The sequence below is a fragment of the Gasterosteus aculeatus genome, chromosome 1, assembly GCF_964276395.1.
Source record: "Gasterosteus aculeatus chromosome 1, fGasAcu3.hap1.1, whole genome shotgun sequence".
Lineage (NCBI taxonomy): Eukaryota > Metazoa > Chordata > Actinopteri > Perciformes > Gasterosteidae > Gasterosteus > Gasterosteus aculeatus.
This window is the reverse complement of record NC_135688.1, coordinates 15,330,768-15,348,080: the sequence shown is the minus strand read 5'-3', so window position 1 is coordinate 15,348,080 and position 17,313 is coordinate 15,330,768. Positions and strand designations below refer to the sequence as shown.

The 17,313-nt window shown below is 45.8% G+C and overlaps 1 protein-coding gene across 9 annotated transcripts in view; it reads right to left on the bottom strand.

Moving 5' to 3' along the window:
- The window catches only part of fndc3a (fibronectin type III domain containing 3A), a 41,053-nt gene that overhangs the window by 9,100 nt on the left and 14,640 nt on the right, over positions 1-17,313 (bottom strand). For 7 of the 9 annotated variants that reach the window (XM_040175536.2, XM_078102731.1, XM_078102669.1 and 4 more), the window contains 14 exons: positions 8,839-8,915; positions 8,494-8,734; positions 8,064-8,375; positions 7,343-7,401; positions 4,706-4,872; positions 4,536-4,595; positions 4,307-4,445; positions 3,562-3,615; positions 3,336-3,460; positions 2,963-3,137; positions 2,429-2,515; positions 895-1,033; positions 303-371; positions 62-180 (listed from right to left, as the gene is read on the bottom strand). In XM_040175536.2, coding sequence (XP_040031470.1) covers positions 62-180; positions 303-371; positions 895-1,033; positions 2,429-2,515; positions 2,963-3,137; positions 3,336-3,460; positions 3,562-3,615; positions 4,307-4,445; positions 4,536-4,595; positions 4,706-4,872; positions 7,343-7,401; positions 8,064-8,375; positions 8,494-8,734; positions 8,839-8,915 — 1,823 coding nt within the window. The remainder of the gene's footprint in view (positions 1-61; positions 181-302; positions 372-894; positions 1,034-2,428; positions 2,516-2,962; positions 3,138-3,335; positions 3,461-3,561; positions 3,616-4,306; positions 4,446-4,535; positions 4,596-4,705; positions 4,873-7,342; positions 7,402-8,063; positions 8,376-8,493; positions 8,735-8,838; positions 8,916-17,313) is intronic. The other 2 variants (XM_078102575.1, XM_078102541.1) reach the window with 1 other exon arrangement.

Sequence of the window (17,313 nt, the reverse complement as noted above, 5' to 3'; positions counted from 1 at the left end):
CGTGTGCAGGTCAGTGTGTGCACGTCAGTGTGAGCACGTGTGCTGATGCTGAATGACTCACCGGGCTCTGCCCCCCCTCGCTCATGCAGTAAACTCGCGTCTGGTAAGAGCAGCCGGGCTTCAAGCCTTCACACACGTGCTCCCCGGCTGGCCCAGAGTACACCAGCTCCCATGACAAGCCTGAATGGACACACATAGCAAATGATTGTTAATTTGTCAAACCCACTAATGATTTCAATGTCCAAAACGCTACTTTCCCCCGTTAACGTAATCATTTTCTATTATTAGCACTTGCAACTTACCGCTTAAGCCCTCAGACAGCTCCACAACATACTTTGTGACTTCCGCGCCACCATTATCTTTCGGGGGCTCTAAATTGCAAAAACAGACAACAATTTCTTCAACCAGACCATTTTTGCAAGCTGATTTTTCATTATTGTGATGTCTGTATATATATAATTAATTAATTGCAGTAAGATGTACGCTGAAGCACATCAACAAATCGTGACATTTGGGGAGATAATGGAGGAACAAGCTTATTTAAAGTTTCCAAACTCATAATTAAAAAACTAACTAATAAATGCAGATGACCTATAAACACAGAGGTACTTTTTACCCTGCAGATTTTTTCATAAACTCATTTTGCTGGAAACCAAAGGACATTTTAATAAGTAGAGCAGTGAGTGGTGTTTTTGTCCAGTGAGGTGTAGCAAGGATGGATGCGGACGACTGAATAAAAAGGTGGAGAACTGTCAAGTCAGCGCCTGTACAGACTACTGAGGATGTCACGGGCCTCCGGTAGATCCACGGTTAGACGGAGCTCACGAGAACAGCAAAGTCGTAAACTACACGCGAGACAGAGGAGTTATGATGATTGACAGGAAAGACACTCACCCCAGGCCATCTTGAAGCTGTTGGGCAGGACTTTCCCTCTGATGACAGGCCTGCAGGGACTGCTCGGTCTGTCAGGATTGGTGATAAACTCGGCCACCTGGCTAGGGTTACTCTTCCCCTCGGAGTTGTACGCTGCCACCTGGAGGAGCGGCATGAACGCAGGCAGTGAGGAGCCCGATTATTCCTCGGGTTGAGTATGGGCCACTGTTTGCTTAGCTGGTCAGTGAGAGCAGTGAATAAAAGGTCATTACGTTTTCCAAAGACAAGCACCGACTAGACTCCGAGCAGTGTAACGGTGGCATCTCTGAGAGCCAGCAGAACACTCTGCCTGCGACGATAACGCCTACGGACAAATACCGTATTATCTGACGGATTCAGCGGCTTCAATCTGCACATAAAACGACACAAGGCGCTACAGGCCCTGCAATCAAAAAACAGCGCAATGAGCTTTACTACCATTTGTCTTTCAGTGCACATCTGCGACGCGTGCGATGATATGGAAATGTCTGTGAGCCCGCTGAGTGCAGCTCGTCCACTGATTGTACCAAGACAAACCCGCACAGCGCGATGCCTCCACGCACACTGCGCAACCGGATAATTGGGAACGAGGGAGGAAGGGAGTCTCAATAGTGACTAATAAACGTTTTTGTCATTTGGGGGAATGGTGGTCTTTGTGGGTAACACAATACCTTTCTGTCAGTATCATGTTGAGAAATTCTGTGGTGCTGCTTTTCATAGCAACCAAGATGTATCGCACAGAGCCAACATGCAGGCAATACAAAATAAAGAATATTATGAGCATGGACGTGCAGGATTTAGTGTTGGTATTCTGGGCTACAGTAGAAACATGGCTCCCTCAGTTAATAACAAGTGCTAACTGTAAGCTAAGAAAAACGCAACAATTATTACTTTCAGGTGATTATACACCTTTGAGATCAGAAGCACAACCAATCGTATAAAGAATTTCATAGTAAGTCAGCCAGTCATAGTTCAAACCTAAAGTACTTTCATTTAACTGCATACATGTATTCAGCATGAATATATATATAATATATGTCTGAATACATAAGCTAACGCGGCACACATAGTACCGTTCACTTGAGTTCCACTAATAGTCTTATTATCAGGAGCATCGTGTGTCCTTATTGCGGTGGTCTTTGTCTTTTCATAGGGGGTGAAAAACAGTGACCCGTAATTCATCACAGCCGGTTGGTAAACAGTTAAATGTCCAGGAGAGCTATCATTCTGTAGAGAACGTCAGAATGAGAGATGAAGAAGTAAGAGAAGTGCAGTGACACAGAGAGAAAGACACAAACTCAGGTCAAACACTTTGCTTCGCCAGCTTTCTCACTGGGATCGGGCATGTGATGAGCGGCAGGGTCTCCTGTCAATGCCTCCCGTCCCCGCCCCTCCCCGCTGGAAGAAGCCTGCAAAACGGATGAGTCATAGGGCCCCTTTGGGCCTCAGCATCCTCCTGCGTGAAGCCTGTCCCCACCGCACATACACACTCTACTGCACTCTACGGATGCCTTACCCTGAACTTGTACTTGGTACTCCTGTGGAGGTTCCTGACAGTGCAGGAGAGCTCGTCGCCATTGTAGCTCGGCTGGAAGCCATATCCCTGTGACGGGGACAAACGGCAGAGAATGAAAACAACCGAGTGAGCAAAGACTCATACGCCAACCATTGTTGCACTGAAAATAAAGTGGTCTGCAGGAGACAAACAGCTACTTTGTGTTTTTCCTGGCAGGCATTGCCTCTGCAGGTAGCTGCTTGACGCGCTGCTAACAGAAGAAACTAGCTATAAATGTCACATAGCTTTTTAGAACAGTTTCTCTTAGCCAGTTGAATTGTTGAATTGAATAATACCTGAACACACCAAGCAGCTACATAATAATGCAACTAGGGCAATGTTTGTCTGTTATTCATAATCAAATGATTATACATGTGAAAACTGTATATGTACTTTATCAAAAGCAAGCATATTTCATGCCGCCGAGTCATTTGTGCCTCTCGCTTTTCGGATGACCGGATTCTTCTGGCTTTAAAAAGAGCCTGAGAGACATACCGAGCCTTCCTCCTCCATCTCCAAAACATAGTTGATGTCATCCTCCTTGGGAGAGCTAGTGGGCCTCTGCCACTTCATACACAGCCAGGTCACCCCCGTCATCTCCAGCTCTGGAGGGAAGGGTGGCAATGGCACACTGCATGAGGTGAACAGGTCCACCACTTCACTGAACTCGCTGGGGAGGGCAGAGAGAGAGGGAGAGAGAGAGAGAGACAGAAGATGGGAGAGAATGGGAGAAAGGAACAGGACAGAGTGAGAGACATACACGCACACACAGATGGAGACAGTGAATGGAAGAAACAGTAACATAAAAATGGACAACAGAGAAGGGTGCCATCCAGGAAATAGATGGAGCCTAATCTCGAGCGCCTACCTTAGCCCCATGTCGTTTTTGGCTGCAAGGCGGAAGGAGTATCTTGAAGCCGGGGAAAGCTTGGTCACTCTGTACTGCTTCTGAGGTCCGTAGTAGCACTCCTCATAGATCCCAGTGCCCTTACCCTTCAACGACAACATTTGAGTTTTAATAATAAGTCACTTGGAATGTTAGTGACAGCGATCAACATTTCCTTCATGAAAAATAGAAAATACATTTGTATTACCTCATCCCATTCAAGAATGTAGTTTTGGATTTTGGAGCCGTTGTCGCATGGAGCCTGCAATGCATTTAGAGAGAATTATATCTCAAAATACAAAAACTACTAATATGCAAAAAAAAAACATCCAGTTATTTCTTTGAAATTTGTGAACAGAGCCACGCTAAAACGTTACGATGGCTTGTGACATTTTCCATTACTGCCGCTAATTACAAAGAAGCAATTTTCAGCCCGACCAATAACAAATAATGTGCATCCAGGTGTGCTCACTCTTCTTTTGTTTTAATTAAATCAGCGAAGTTTGCAGTGCATGCAAGATTATTCTTGAAGTGCCTCGCTTAACTCTCACAGGTTGACACTCACTCCTGGGAGCTGATCCGTGTAACAACTACCGTTTACTGCTAGCGATAGAGCGACTTTAATGAAGCTACAGAAGGTAGAGTACCACACTTAATGTGAAGTCAGAAATGGTTGTGGAAGATTAGGGAGACTGATTCTGCACCGTGTGTGTGTGTGTGTGTGTGTGTGTGTGTGTGTGTGTGTCTGCCTGTGCGTGTCAGGTATCAAACACACACAGAGTCATATGAAAAGGCACTTTCACTACCAAATAGCAAAAACATTTTTTTCGCCTATTATTACTGTGCCCAAAATACCCCACAGCCATGTGTAGCTGCCTGTCGGTCGGTCACATCCATACGTTTGCTAATTATGAAAGATCGGCCCCTTACATTTTTGGCATATGTGGGATTACCTTCCACTGGAGTACCAGCGTGTTCTTGGTCCCGCTGGCCTTCCTGGGCGCGTTGGGCAGATCCGGCTCACTGCATGAAGTCGTGAAGCTCACAGCCTCCGATGGACTTCCCTGTAAACAACTAGACATGGCCTGTACCCTGAGGAAAGGCCAGCAAAGCGGTCAGAGCGTGTTGCACCGTGTGTTAACACAGTAGTTCCAACAGAAGCCGGCGGGAGGTTAAACCAACCTGACATGGTAATCTGTTGCTGGTCGAAGGTCTTCTAAAGTAGCACTTAGTTCTTCCCCGCTGCATCAAAAACAGAAACAAACATTCTTTAGGGTCGTTTCAAATATGTTTCTATCCAGAAATGTTATTAGAGAAGCTGGTAGTGAAAAGTATTTAGCTGTGGCGCTCACCAGTACACTGTTGTGTACTTCCCATCTTTGCCCGTAGGTGAGATGGACACCTCGTAGCTGAGGGGCTCAGGGGGGCCGCGGCCGTCCTCCACACTGACGTTCTCGCTCTCTGGCCTGGCGGGCGCGACCCAGCTTGCTACTGCTCCCCTGGCCTGGATGTCCGATACCTAATCATGTGAAGGTTGCGAGCGTCACAATTAAGTCTATATAAAACCAAACCTAGAAGGAGAGCTTTTGTCACTTTTCTAAACTTTACTACTCTAAACCTGATTCCAAAGAGGATCATGTGTGTCCTCAGTCCTGTATCAGGTTTCTAAGAAAAAGGTATTTTTGTTCAATTTCCCAACATAAAAATCCCTTTGCTTGGCAGTGGGAAAGAGATGAGGATTTCTCTTTGGAAAAAAAGTTTTTTAGCGCTCGGCAGAGATGTGTTGTGCAACCCACACGTTTCGTTCTGTTCTGAGGAGGCTTAGAAATAGCCTAAGCTACACTGCGGGGGGAGGGGGTCATGGGTGGAACGAGTCAATTAGGTCAAGTCTGTTCCACCGTCTCGCAGCCCACCTTACTCCCTCACTTCCCACGGTGTGATTTTTGGCCTTTTGAAGAAGCAGTGTGGCAGCAAAGAAAAAGACATCTGAAGCCTCTTGGATATCCTCCCGTAACCTTCTCAATCATCTTCCATTTTACAAAGAGTTTAGACCCATCTTATACGATGTCAAGGAATACTTATTTTTAGTTACACCGACTCCCATCGGCTGCTGTTCAAACAGCTATGCCCCTCTTTGATTTGTCTTTATTCATGCTCACTGCTTCCCCGCATCATTACACTGCGGGTTAGTTCAACGAATAAGACAATTTTTGGGTACATACAGTGCATCCAGAAAGTATTCACAGCGCTTCACTTTTTCCACATTTTGTTATGTTACAGCCTTATTCCGAAATGGATTAAATTAATTATTTTCCTCAACATTCTACACACAACAACCCAGAATGAAAACGTGAAAACTCTTTTTGGAAACTTTTGCAAATCTGTTAAAAATAAAGAACAAAAACATAACATGTACAAAAGTATTCACAGCCTTTGCCATGACACTCAAAATTTAGCTCAGGTGATGTTTCTACAACCTGATTGTCCACCTATGCTAAATTCAGTTGATTGGACATAATTGAGAAAGGCGCACACACCTGTCCATATAAGGTATCACAGTTGACAAGCCATGAAGTCCAAGGAATTATCTGTAGACCTCCGAGACAGAATTGTATCGAGGCACAGATCTGGCAAAGGGTACAGGAAGATTTCTGCAGCATTGAAAGTCCCAATGAGCACAGTGGCCTCCATCATCCGGAAATGGAAGAAGTTTGGGGGCAATTGGGGGAGAAGGACCTTAGTCAGGGAGGTGACCAGGAACCCGGTGGTCACTCTGACAGAGCTCCAGCGTTGTTCTATGAAGAGAGGAGAACCTTCCCGAAGGACAACCATCTCTGCAGCACTCCACAAATCAGGCCTGTTTGGTAGAGTGGCCAGACGGAAGCCACTCCTCAGTAAAAGGTTTGCAAAAAAGCACCTGAAGGACTCTCAGACCATGAGAAACAAAATTCTCTGGTCTGATGAAACAAAGATTGAACTCTTTGGCCTGAATTCAAAGCGTCGTGTCTGGAGGATACCAGGCACTGCTCATCACCTGGCCAATACCATCCCTACAGTGAAGCATGGTGGTGTCAGCATCATGCTGTGGGGATGTTTTTCAGCGGGAGGAACTGGGAGACTAGTCAGGATTGAGGGAAAGATGAATGCAGCAATGTACAGAGACATCCTCAATGAAAACATGCTCCAAAGCGCTCTGGACCTCAGACTGGGGCGACGGTTCATCTTCCAACAGGACAACGACCCGAAGCACACAGCCAAGATAACAAAGGAGTGGCTTCGGGAAACCTCTGTGAATGTCCTTGAGTGGCCCAGCCAGAGCCCTGACTTGAACCCGATTAAACATCTCTGGAGAGATCGGAAAATGGCTGTGCACCGACACTCCCCATCCAACCTGATGGAACTTGAGAGGTTCTGCAAAGAAGAACGGGAGAAACTGCCCAGAAATAGGTGTGCCACGCAAGTATTGAGCAAAGGCTGTGAATACTTGTGTACGTGTGATGTTTTCGTTCTTTATTTTTAACAGATTTGCAAAAATCAGTTTTCACTTTGTCATTATGGGTTGTTGCGTGTAGAATGTTGAGGAAAATAATGAATTTAATCCATTTCGGAATGAGGCTGTAATAAGCGCTGGGAATACTTCCGGATGCACTGTATATTTTTTTACGTGATTATTTCGGGAAAAAGTAACGCCCATCTACTTTAAGCATACGACCAAGCAGAAGCATTTGTTGAGCAAAGAGCACGGACCTTTTTGCTAGCATAGTTAGGAGCAGAAATTCCCACATGGATGCTATTTAGCCGGTCTGACTCCATTAGCAAGATGTCAGCAAGAATCCATCATGGATGTTAATAAGAGGGTTTAATGACGCAATGCATTTGCATCGTTATGGGCTCTCATGAACACAACAGCAATAGTAGCACAACATCATCCTCAATATATTAAGATAAAGAAAAACAAATAAAAGGAGATAGCAGGAGGGAATACTAACCACTGGGGTACTGATGGTACTCAATAATGCTTGTAGGGCCCGAGCATCCTCATCTAGCTCTGAGAAAAGAAAAACACAAGCGATTAAGGATTAACAAAAAATAGTTTATGAAATGATAACAAAAAAAAAATCAAGAACATTTAAGGATTGTGAAAAATAACCAACTAGTTGTGATCTAAATTATCTAATTGATCTAACTCAATCTATGCCCAAAATGTCTCCTGCTGAATTTTGTGGGAGAACATAGAAGATCCATTTCGCTTTTTAACATTTCCTATTTTGTTAACAACAGTAATAACACCAGACTCAGTAGGGTTGCTTTCACAGTTCTAGTACATCCTACAGACAACTAGCTTACCAATTAGGTACATTCGCATACCAATCTCTAGTAGAAAGCAACAGACTCCTCCTTCTCAAGGGAATTATCAAAAGTAACAACATGGTTTTCAACATTGCTCATGTTCCTACATTTCCTCCAACGGGGTCATAAGGTGGAACTATTCCCCTCCACTGTCAAAAGCTGTGTTAAACTCATGATTAATGAGTTCATGTAATCAAGAATAACATTTGCTGTGTTGCTAATTCCTCACCGCCACCAGCTGCAGCGGCTAACGAGGCTCCACTCTCAGCGTTGCCTTAACGCAACTCACTCCCGACATCCGGAAAACGCAGCTAATGCTTCGTGAACCTGGGCCCACCTCTTCTATCCGACCGACCTTACCTCCTGACTCTCCTTTTCTGCCCCTGGCTGTCTGCTTGCAGGAGTCGACCACTGCGGGGTTGAGCTGCCCGGGCTCCGCCTCCAGCCCGATCCCCGCGACGCCGTTGTGAACGTCCACCGTCGGAGGGCTGCTGCAGGTCTTCTGCGGTGAAGGGGGGGTGCTGTCCTTCTCCTGCCCCACTCCTCCTCCACCACCACCACCCCCCTGACGGTCCTTCAGTTTCTTCTGCAGACGCTCATACGTCTTGCTGGTTCTGTCGTCTCTGTGAGCGAACAGCGGGCGTCCATGTTGGGGGTGAGAATCTGTAGAGACTGAGAGAGCGATAAAACAAGACATAGCAGTGTGACCCGGGAGTTGATTGTGAAAGTGTGCAAATCAAGTACCGGGGAAGTAACTTAACATAACAATACACTGCCGGCTCCGACTCACCCTGCTCTGAGTAGATATGAGCTGGGTGGTACTGGGAGATGTACTGAGAGCTCATGTCGCCCCCCGCCATGCCTGTGTACAGGTGGGGTGGCGGGGGCATCATGGCAGGGTGTGGGATGAAGGCAGGCAGGTGGGCATGGGGCGGAGGTGGAGGGTGATGGAGAGGGGAGTGGCCCCCCGGGTGGAACTCTGGTTGCTGAGGTAAAACTAGAACCCGCCGCACTCCGTTCTCTTCTATGATCTGAAAAGGAAGCGCGGGCAGAAGATAGCAGCCATCAGAGCCGCGCATGTTCGGGGCAGATGCCAATGAGCAATCTTCCACTGGAAATAGCACGGAATAATTACCTGTGAAACGTATCCAGGAGGCACATAGATTGGAGGCACTGAACCATTTGGAGACATCATGGGAACCTGAGCAGGACCTGTGAAGAAGGAAGGAAGACCAACAACCGTTTCATCTCCGGTTGGTGAAAGTAGCAGCGTGCGGCGGAAGTGCGAGCTGAGTCACAGGCCAAACCAACAAATGTGTTCAAATAAGGATGCTTCATATTGTTTTTTCTGCTGTTATCCAACATTTCCAGCTCATTAATGCAAAGTGACAAAACCGTTAATAGCACATTTATTTGCTCTACCTAAACGGTAGATCACTGACCATAAGACAACTATCGTAACTTACATGTGACATTGTTAGTAAACAAAATGGGTCTCTGTCAAATATGTGAACATTGTATATCAGGTTGATGCAAATACTCTATTTTAAGGCCTTTCACTGCGGACACCAATGACTCGCATATATCATCATGCTTCCCTAACACACACACACACACACAACATTTGAACGTTTTTTTCCCCAAATGTGGGGCTGAACATAGCAGTTTGAGACACGCATATTTTAGAGAACCAACTAGCTTTGGAAGCACAAACCAGAATTAATTGAGAATATTCCAATACATCCAAAATTGATCACCCAGCCAAGCCTTTTAACTGTCTTCCAACTGCCTTAAACCTCCTATGCCGATAACAAATTGAAATTGACTTTCCGTAGCCCGGGACAACCATAATAACTCCTCCCACCTTGCAACCTTTAACACGTGGCACGTTTTCACCACAGCAAAACTCAGCGACTGCCTCTTCGATCCACTCTACTCAACGAGTACATTTACATTGGCAAAAGCAAGAAGGCCACTGTAGAAAAACGCTGATAAAGAACAAAGTTCCCTGCGCGGGTCTGTGCAGCAGCTTAGCTCAGAGAAGTGACGGCTCAGCAGAAAGCGAGAAGGACCTCGCTGCTAACGTTGCACACTGCTCTTCTTACAGACTCAAGACGTATGTGTTGGGGGCCCTAACGCCAGATATCATGCAGATCCTCAACACATACCAACCTGCCAGCAGCCTGCCCGAATCTCTCCTCAGATTTTAAAGCCGGCGTAAGCAGAGAGATGGCACTTACTCCTAAATGAGCAACCATAATGGGCCCACGATTTCAGAGGATGGCTTTGTAATGATGCATTGAAATCGTCCCGTTACTTAACGTCTCGTCCCAAATACCCCCTGGTGCTCCAGGCCCAGCCTCTCGGGGGTAAGCGTAACAACGAGTGACTGTTGGAATAAGGACGATTACGGATCGTACAGTCACATTCAGATTTCCTTTTTTATTTGTCTGAAATAAAAAGTTGAAGGTGGACGTTTGGTGGTTTGTGGTGCAGTTGGTTTGCAACGCGTTATTTTGTTCTAGGAACTGTCAGTAGAGTGTACAACTGTTCAGCAGCTCAATAAACTTCCCCCTCCTAAAGATCACAGTTTTACTGCGGGCTGGTTGCATTAGTTTTATCAAAGTGCCCCTTAATAAACTGACAACTGAGTTGACACCTGCACACATTTCAACTCAGGTGCAGTTTACGGCTGCACTAAAAGCTCAATAAGGATTCACTGTTTGTAAGATTTTAACTCACACTGCTAAGCCTGGATTTCTTTTAACATACATAATGTGTTATATCTATCTCATATATATATATATATTAGAAGCATATACAACTTTTGTTATTATAAACATAATTGGTAAAGATGGACAGCAGGTTGGCCTCTTATACTTCTAACAGTCTTTGGAGCCCGTTTCAGTACATTGAACCAGCCGACTGACAAAAATATCAATTCAGGGAGCTCTGCCTAAATGAAGGCATTTCAGATTCACATCATTGGTGTGGGATTTGAGTGTGCAGTGTTCACTCAACTTACATTTAAAGGCTGATAAATTCTCTCTTGCTTGTATTGATTACCTAAGCACACCTGACGAGACGACTGATTACGTCAATTTAACACGATGCAGACAAACAGGAAATCAAATGAATCCCATCAGCATTGTTTGTCTGTTCTGAATGAGACACGCATGTATGCCGGCTAGGAGAGCGAAGGGAGGCGAGGACACACAGAAAGCTTTAGGGGGAGGGAGGTGGGATCAGGGAAAGAGAGAGAGAGAGAGAGAGAGAGAGAGAGAGAGAGAGAGAGAGAGAGAGAGAGAGAGAGAGAGAGAGAGAGAGAGAGAGAGAGAGAGAGAGAGAGAGAGAGAGAAACACCCACTCTTTTACATCAGGCTGACGCACGAGTGCTGACAGACTTCAGATAGAAAAGGCCACGTCCTCGTCTCCTTCCCGCCCCCGCCCGCTTCCATCGAGTCAACCGGAGCGGTGGTTGCGCTGACGTGGCCGTGGAGGGCCAGCCTTCCAGAGGGATCGGCCACGGAAAAAACATCAGCCCTCCTCCACAAAACGGCACGCTGACACTGAGCCAAGAATAGGCACAAACAAGCAGCCCGTTCTGGCAGTGTAAACAGAGGCCGGGCAACACTTCAGGAACACCACCCTCACCCCGTCAACATCACGTGAACCGTCCTCGCCTCGCGGGACAGGCCAACAGTATAACTGGGCGTCGGCAGGGTCGGAGTTGGCCGACCAGCTTCCTCAAGTCTAATGGTGCGTTCACACCAAAAGCTGTTTTTAAAGCCGCCCAACTAGTTTATGGAAAGCCGTTTTAGTCCAAATTAAAAATGAATAAATACATGAAATATTTGAATTTCGAATTTGAAATACATCATGAAATAAATAAATGAGGCAATAAATACATAAATATTAAATACATTTAATTATTTCATGGTACTTTTATTTGATAATGCCGTTTTTCATTTCCAGAGACTTATTTCATAATGCCGTTTTACATTTCACATTCTTATATGCAAATCAGGGGGCGTGGCTACATCTAACATTCAGAACAGACAACAGAGCCGTGTGCAAAAGAAGGCTGGCTAAGGGACGTGAGATTAGCGCTGGTACTACAAGCACAGGTGCTGGACGCCCGCCTCTGGATATTCCTGGATATTGGGTTTCTCGGGTTGATAGACCGGACAACACAAAGTTAGCCAGCTTGTCGCCAGGAATACCCAGAGGCGGGCGTCCAGCACCTGTGCTTGTAGTACCAGCGCTAATGTTAACTTCTTCAACTTGGACCTCTTCCACACGCACGCGGTGCTCAATCAGTCTTAAACAATTTAAAACTTCGTTGTCTATGTATACATCTTGAAGAGCACTTATCCGCCCTAGTATTTCCAAAAAACCCTCTGTGTGTCAAAATTGTATCTGCAGAAAACCCATGTTGATCGATTTGATCTGCTAATGCTAGCATGCTACCTCGGAGCCCACCGATGTCTTCCATTATATCAACACTCACGTCCCTTAGCCAGCCTTCTTTTGCACACGGCTCTGTTGTCTGTTCTGAATGTTAGATGTAGCCACGCCCCCTGATTTGCATATAAGAACATGAAATGAAAAACGGCATTATGAAATAAAAGTACCATAAAATGAAAAGTGCCATTATCAAATAAAAGTACCATGAAATAATTAAATGTATTTAATATTTATGTATTTATTGCCTCATTTATTTATTTCATGATGTATTTCAAATGCATATTTCATGTATTTATTCATTTATTTAATTTTGACTAAAACGGCATTCCATACTAGTTGTGGTTAATTTGCCTTCCTTTGAGTGTCCTTTATTTGCGCAAGAAAGGGGGCGTTGCTTATTTCTATGGCTTGTCTCCGTAATGACACTTATCATTTTCGTTATCCACCATGGAAAAAAAAAGGCTATTCCTGCTCCGTAGCGTCTGTCGATTTGTCTCCAGTTTCATAAGTATATTCGAGCCATGGCAGCAGGACGACGGTGACGACAAGCGGAGCATGCAAACACTGATTGGCTTTTGCAAGACAGCGTTGAGTCAATTTGTAGCCAAGTTGAAAGCTTCCCACTTTGGATATATTCAATTTGCTCCATTTGTGTCTTTCGCGCCCTCCGCGCCGCCCGTTGAAAGTTTACGTCATCCGCAAACATTTGCATCTGTGTATTGCGTTTGTATGGAATCAACTCGCGCAAATGATCTGCTTCGTTTTTGGTGTGAAAGCAGCATAATGACAAGTCGAGGTCGGAACAAACAAACTCAACCAGGACTTTCCGAGGCGTTCTGCGAGCCGAGGAAACTCTGCAAAGTGGCTCCAAGATGTGGGTGGCCATCCAAGCAAACCGTCGCCTTTAATCGGGCGTGCAAATGAACCCTCAATCAGACACGGTGAATAAAAATAAAAAAAGTCAGGCGACGAGCAGAAAATCTAGGAGGGCGAGCAGACGAAAAGGACAGCAGCGAGACACGACGAGAGACAGAGGGTTTTGCATGGGAGCTCTCAGTAAGCTCTTAATGGCAACATGATGAACTGTAAGCCTATAAAGATGGAGAGGGCTCAATTATTAATTAGAGCTAATAAAATTGTCTCCGTCCACAAATAAAGAGGAGAGAGGGGACGGGCAACGGAAGACGAGCTGACTAACTGACAGAGGTTAATCATTTACAGCCAGGCAGGGGAAACGGGCTAAGTAGACAACAGTCTGTAAAAAATAAATACTAATTATGACGCATCCTTCCTTCATTCTTTGTGACGACAATGTGGCCAAGAGTTCTGCTTTTTGCATGACATGGCCCCCGCTTTGCTCGCAAGAAGCAGAGATCTTCCATCATTTAAGCAAACAGTAATTTGCAATAACTAACATTCTATGAGCAGATTACAAAGCTATTCCTTCACAACATGCCCTTTAGCATCAGACCACGCACGCACGCACGTCACATCAAGTGGAAAAAGAAGATGGGGCAGTCTGTGTGTAAACCCCCGCCTGAGGGAAGAAGCTGTACAGCAAAAAAATGGAACAAACATGAGAATAGCGATATTTCTTTAGGTTTCGGGGGGAATTGTTGATATTTTCAGACATCAGGAAGGCTGTGACCAGCATGAATGACGTTTACAGGAGGGGATCAGTAACCTTCATGCTTGCGCATGTTACAGAAAAACTGCTGCTGCTCTCAGCCAGACAAACCCGGAGCGAGGGGATTGCCATGACCACAGGGCCCGGATTCTTTGTTAAATAATGAATTATTTGGCTCCTTTCAGGATATGAAGATTCCATTCTAAAACCACTGTCTCCTCCTGTAACGAGAGGCCGACCTCACAAGCCCACTGACGTGGATAATTCAACAAACACGGCCGAGTGAACAGCTGGAAACGTCATGTTCCTCCGGACATCCCGCCCTTTATTAACCGGATACAAAAAATAGGTTTATTATATTATTTTGATCAAACACCCCTATCGCATATCATCTTCCATTATCCTCTCTACCTTTTTTCCCTCCCCCTTCGTATCGACGCAGCAATGGGAGAATGAGTCACAAGCTCAGTCATTCCACTCGCTGCAGAAGCTGTGAATGAACCTCGTCTGTGTGCGCGTCCCTACGCACGGTTGTGTACGCGTACTCGTGAGTGAGGTTGGGGGGGAATAAAAATACTGTGCTAAAGTGGCTAATGTGTCCGACGTTTGCTGTCCAATAGTATGAACCCCGTGTGATGAGCTTGGTTTGACGGGGTGCTGGGTGCCAGGAGACATGAGCGTCAGTCCTAATGGACATGACCCGTGCAGTTTCATACGGCGTGCATTCGCTTCATCCACATCATATGATGATGATGATTGGGTTTTACTCCGGTAAACATTGTGAAAAACACAACACAAGTTTATGGTCTCAATCACTAGTTTCTTCTTAAGAGTCCATTCAGAGTCCCTGCGACGACGTTATCCATTCTGGGATTTGTCAGTGTTTTTGCCTCACTAGCGTTATCTTTTCAGTGTTTGTTTTCAGTTCATAAAAGATGATCGTAACCTTTTGGTTGGATAAAAATGTCATCTTCAGCTGTCGTGTCATTTGAAAAACCAATACACTTTCTTTATAGAGGCCATGTTTGAAGCTTGTACAGAACATACACATTTTGATTCATGTCTTTGTAGAACGTCATGAAAGTTTGTTTCCAGACAGACGCCACTCGTGTATTGACACAATGGATACAGCCTCAGCCCGTCGCCACGCAGTTCAACAGTGCACACCCGGGCTGCTCAATTTCAGGCAGAGAGGATATGACAGGCTCAACACCCTGCATTATAGAAAAAACAAAAACAGGCCAGACCCAACAGGAACGAGGTGAGATGTTCCACAGCTCAGCCAGCAGAGATAAGGGACGAGTAGGCAGATGGGCTGACTGACCAACTGGTATCCAACGGAAGGAAAAGGCACGGGGACACGGGCTACAAACTGAGCCAGGTGTGTGTGTGTGTGTGTGTGTGTGTACGCCAGCCCGCACTAAACAGTCAGACACGCACACGCACACGCGCACTCTAACCGTCTCGGCTTCTGTGGGAGAAGGCACGTCTTTATCGTGCTCGGTAAGTCGAGTGGAGCTAGACGGTGCTTTCAGACTGAATCATGCAGGGTGATGCGAATCACCGGGGGGGCCACGTCAGATAAAGAGGTGGATCTAATCAACCCGGTGGTCCCGATGCCGACTCGGCTCATCAGTCACAGAGTTTATTGGGTGGTCTATTGCTGGGTGCCAGTGATACAGCCTTCAGACCGACGCTAAATTACACCCCCCCCCCCCCCCATCTCTCCATTGAGGCAAAAATGGCTTGCATGCAATGAATGTTATGAGATTGACTGTTTGTATTGAGCTGGCCGTCATGCGTTAACACGAAGCAATTACACATCTAGCTGCTAGAAATACATAATTGAATACATAAATCAGGTGTGGGATGGAGAAAATTCTTGAAAAATGTGTGTAAACCTCATTCTCCTGGCTTTGCAACTGTGTGACGCTGTCCCTGTTGGCGCGCACTAGGGTAAAAGGTGAAAGCATGCATATGCACAAAGACACTTGGGTGAACAAGGGTAATCTGTTCTTCTGAACACACACACACACACACACACACACACACACACACACACACTTCCTCCCTCCTTGCACCGCAAACGGTGAGTCATCCTTCTATTCACGTCACAGAGAGATGAGTGCACCCTGTGACAGGCCAGTTACTAGCAGTCACACTGATCTATGTGGCACCTCTCTCCCTTTGTTTCTCCTCTGATGGAGAGACTATGTATGCTTGCTCCCCATTAGAGAGAGGGGGGGGGGGGGGGGGGGGGGGGGGGTTACTGCGCTCATATGAGGCGGGGCGGCGTGGGAGCTCGGTCGGACAGGAGTAGGGAAAAGAGCCACCGCTTTGGGAAACTGTATGATGGCTGCTCGTCACTGCTGTAGCTCCTTTGTCATCCAAACCTGGATGCTTGAGGCCTGTTACACCGGGCTATTTGTTATTCATGTGCGTCACAACGCATAGTCAAAGGCTACGGATAAGACATAGCGCTGGGACAATAAGCACAGGTCTATACATGGGTCACACTGACCGACCCACCGGGGTCACAAAACGGAGCAATAATTATTTACTCACAAGCCTCCACCATGCTGACGTCCCCCATCTTTCGGTATCAAATCAAAGTTTAACAGAGAATAAGGGTGGCAGTGATCTTACAGAAATGTCAATACAGCAGAGGGATGTCCACAGAGCATTTTCGGATCTCCGTTGTTTTTTCGGGCGACTACATTTTATCATAATCATCGACAATTATGGCCCTGCAGGTCTTCCTCCGACTACTCCAGCTGTCTTCCTCAGCGACGTGTTGGAGCCAGACTTCATTGTTGCTGTCACAAAGGTAGTGCATTCACACAATTGAGGAGAAGGAAATGACTGCCATTAGGACGGATAACAATGTGTGGCAAATCTTCCAGCCCAAAAACCTCTGCCGGCACACTGTAAATCATACCATATGCGTATTATACATTATCATAGTATAGCAGCTGATTTTTACCATCTGTCAAATTAATCACGGCGAGCCAAATGCAAGATTATATTTGCGTAGCAGAGCTGATGAGGGATAAAAAACTATAAGTTGAGTTATAAGTTAATAAGAGTGGTGGGGGTATCACAGTCTGGGAATTAAAAACACAGGAGTGACACATCCTGTACTACAGGAAGTGTTGTAACAGAACAAACATAAAAACCAAGGGACTGTTTCGCGGGTTTCTCTCTAGTGTTACGTGGATACATGATACGCGTTCTAAATTTCTAAGTTACAACAAATGTAATGCATGTGATCGAACTTCATCCGCTCCGAGCCTCCTGGAAAACATCTCACTTCATAAAGCCATATAAATGCACTCAAATAACAGATTCTTTCAAGCTACACTATTACCTGCTGGAATCATAAAATGTAATTGTGTTATTGAGCAGCCCGGGAGCTGTGAGACACGACTGTCATCCTGTCAACATTCCTGTAAAAATACGTCAATGCATTCTGGCTGATGCCCCCTCCACTGCACGCGCCGAAGAAAGAGGGACGAA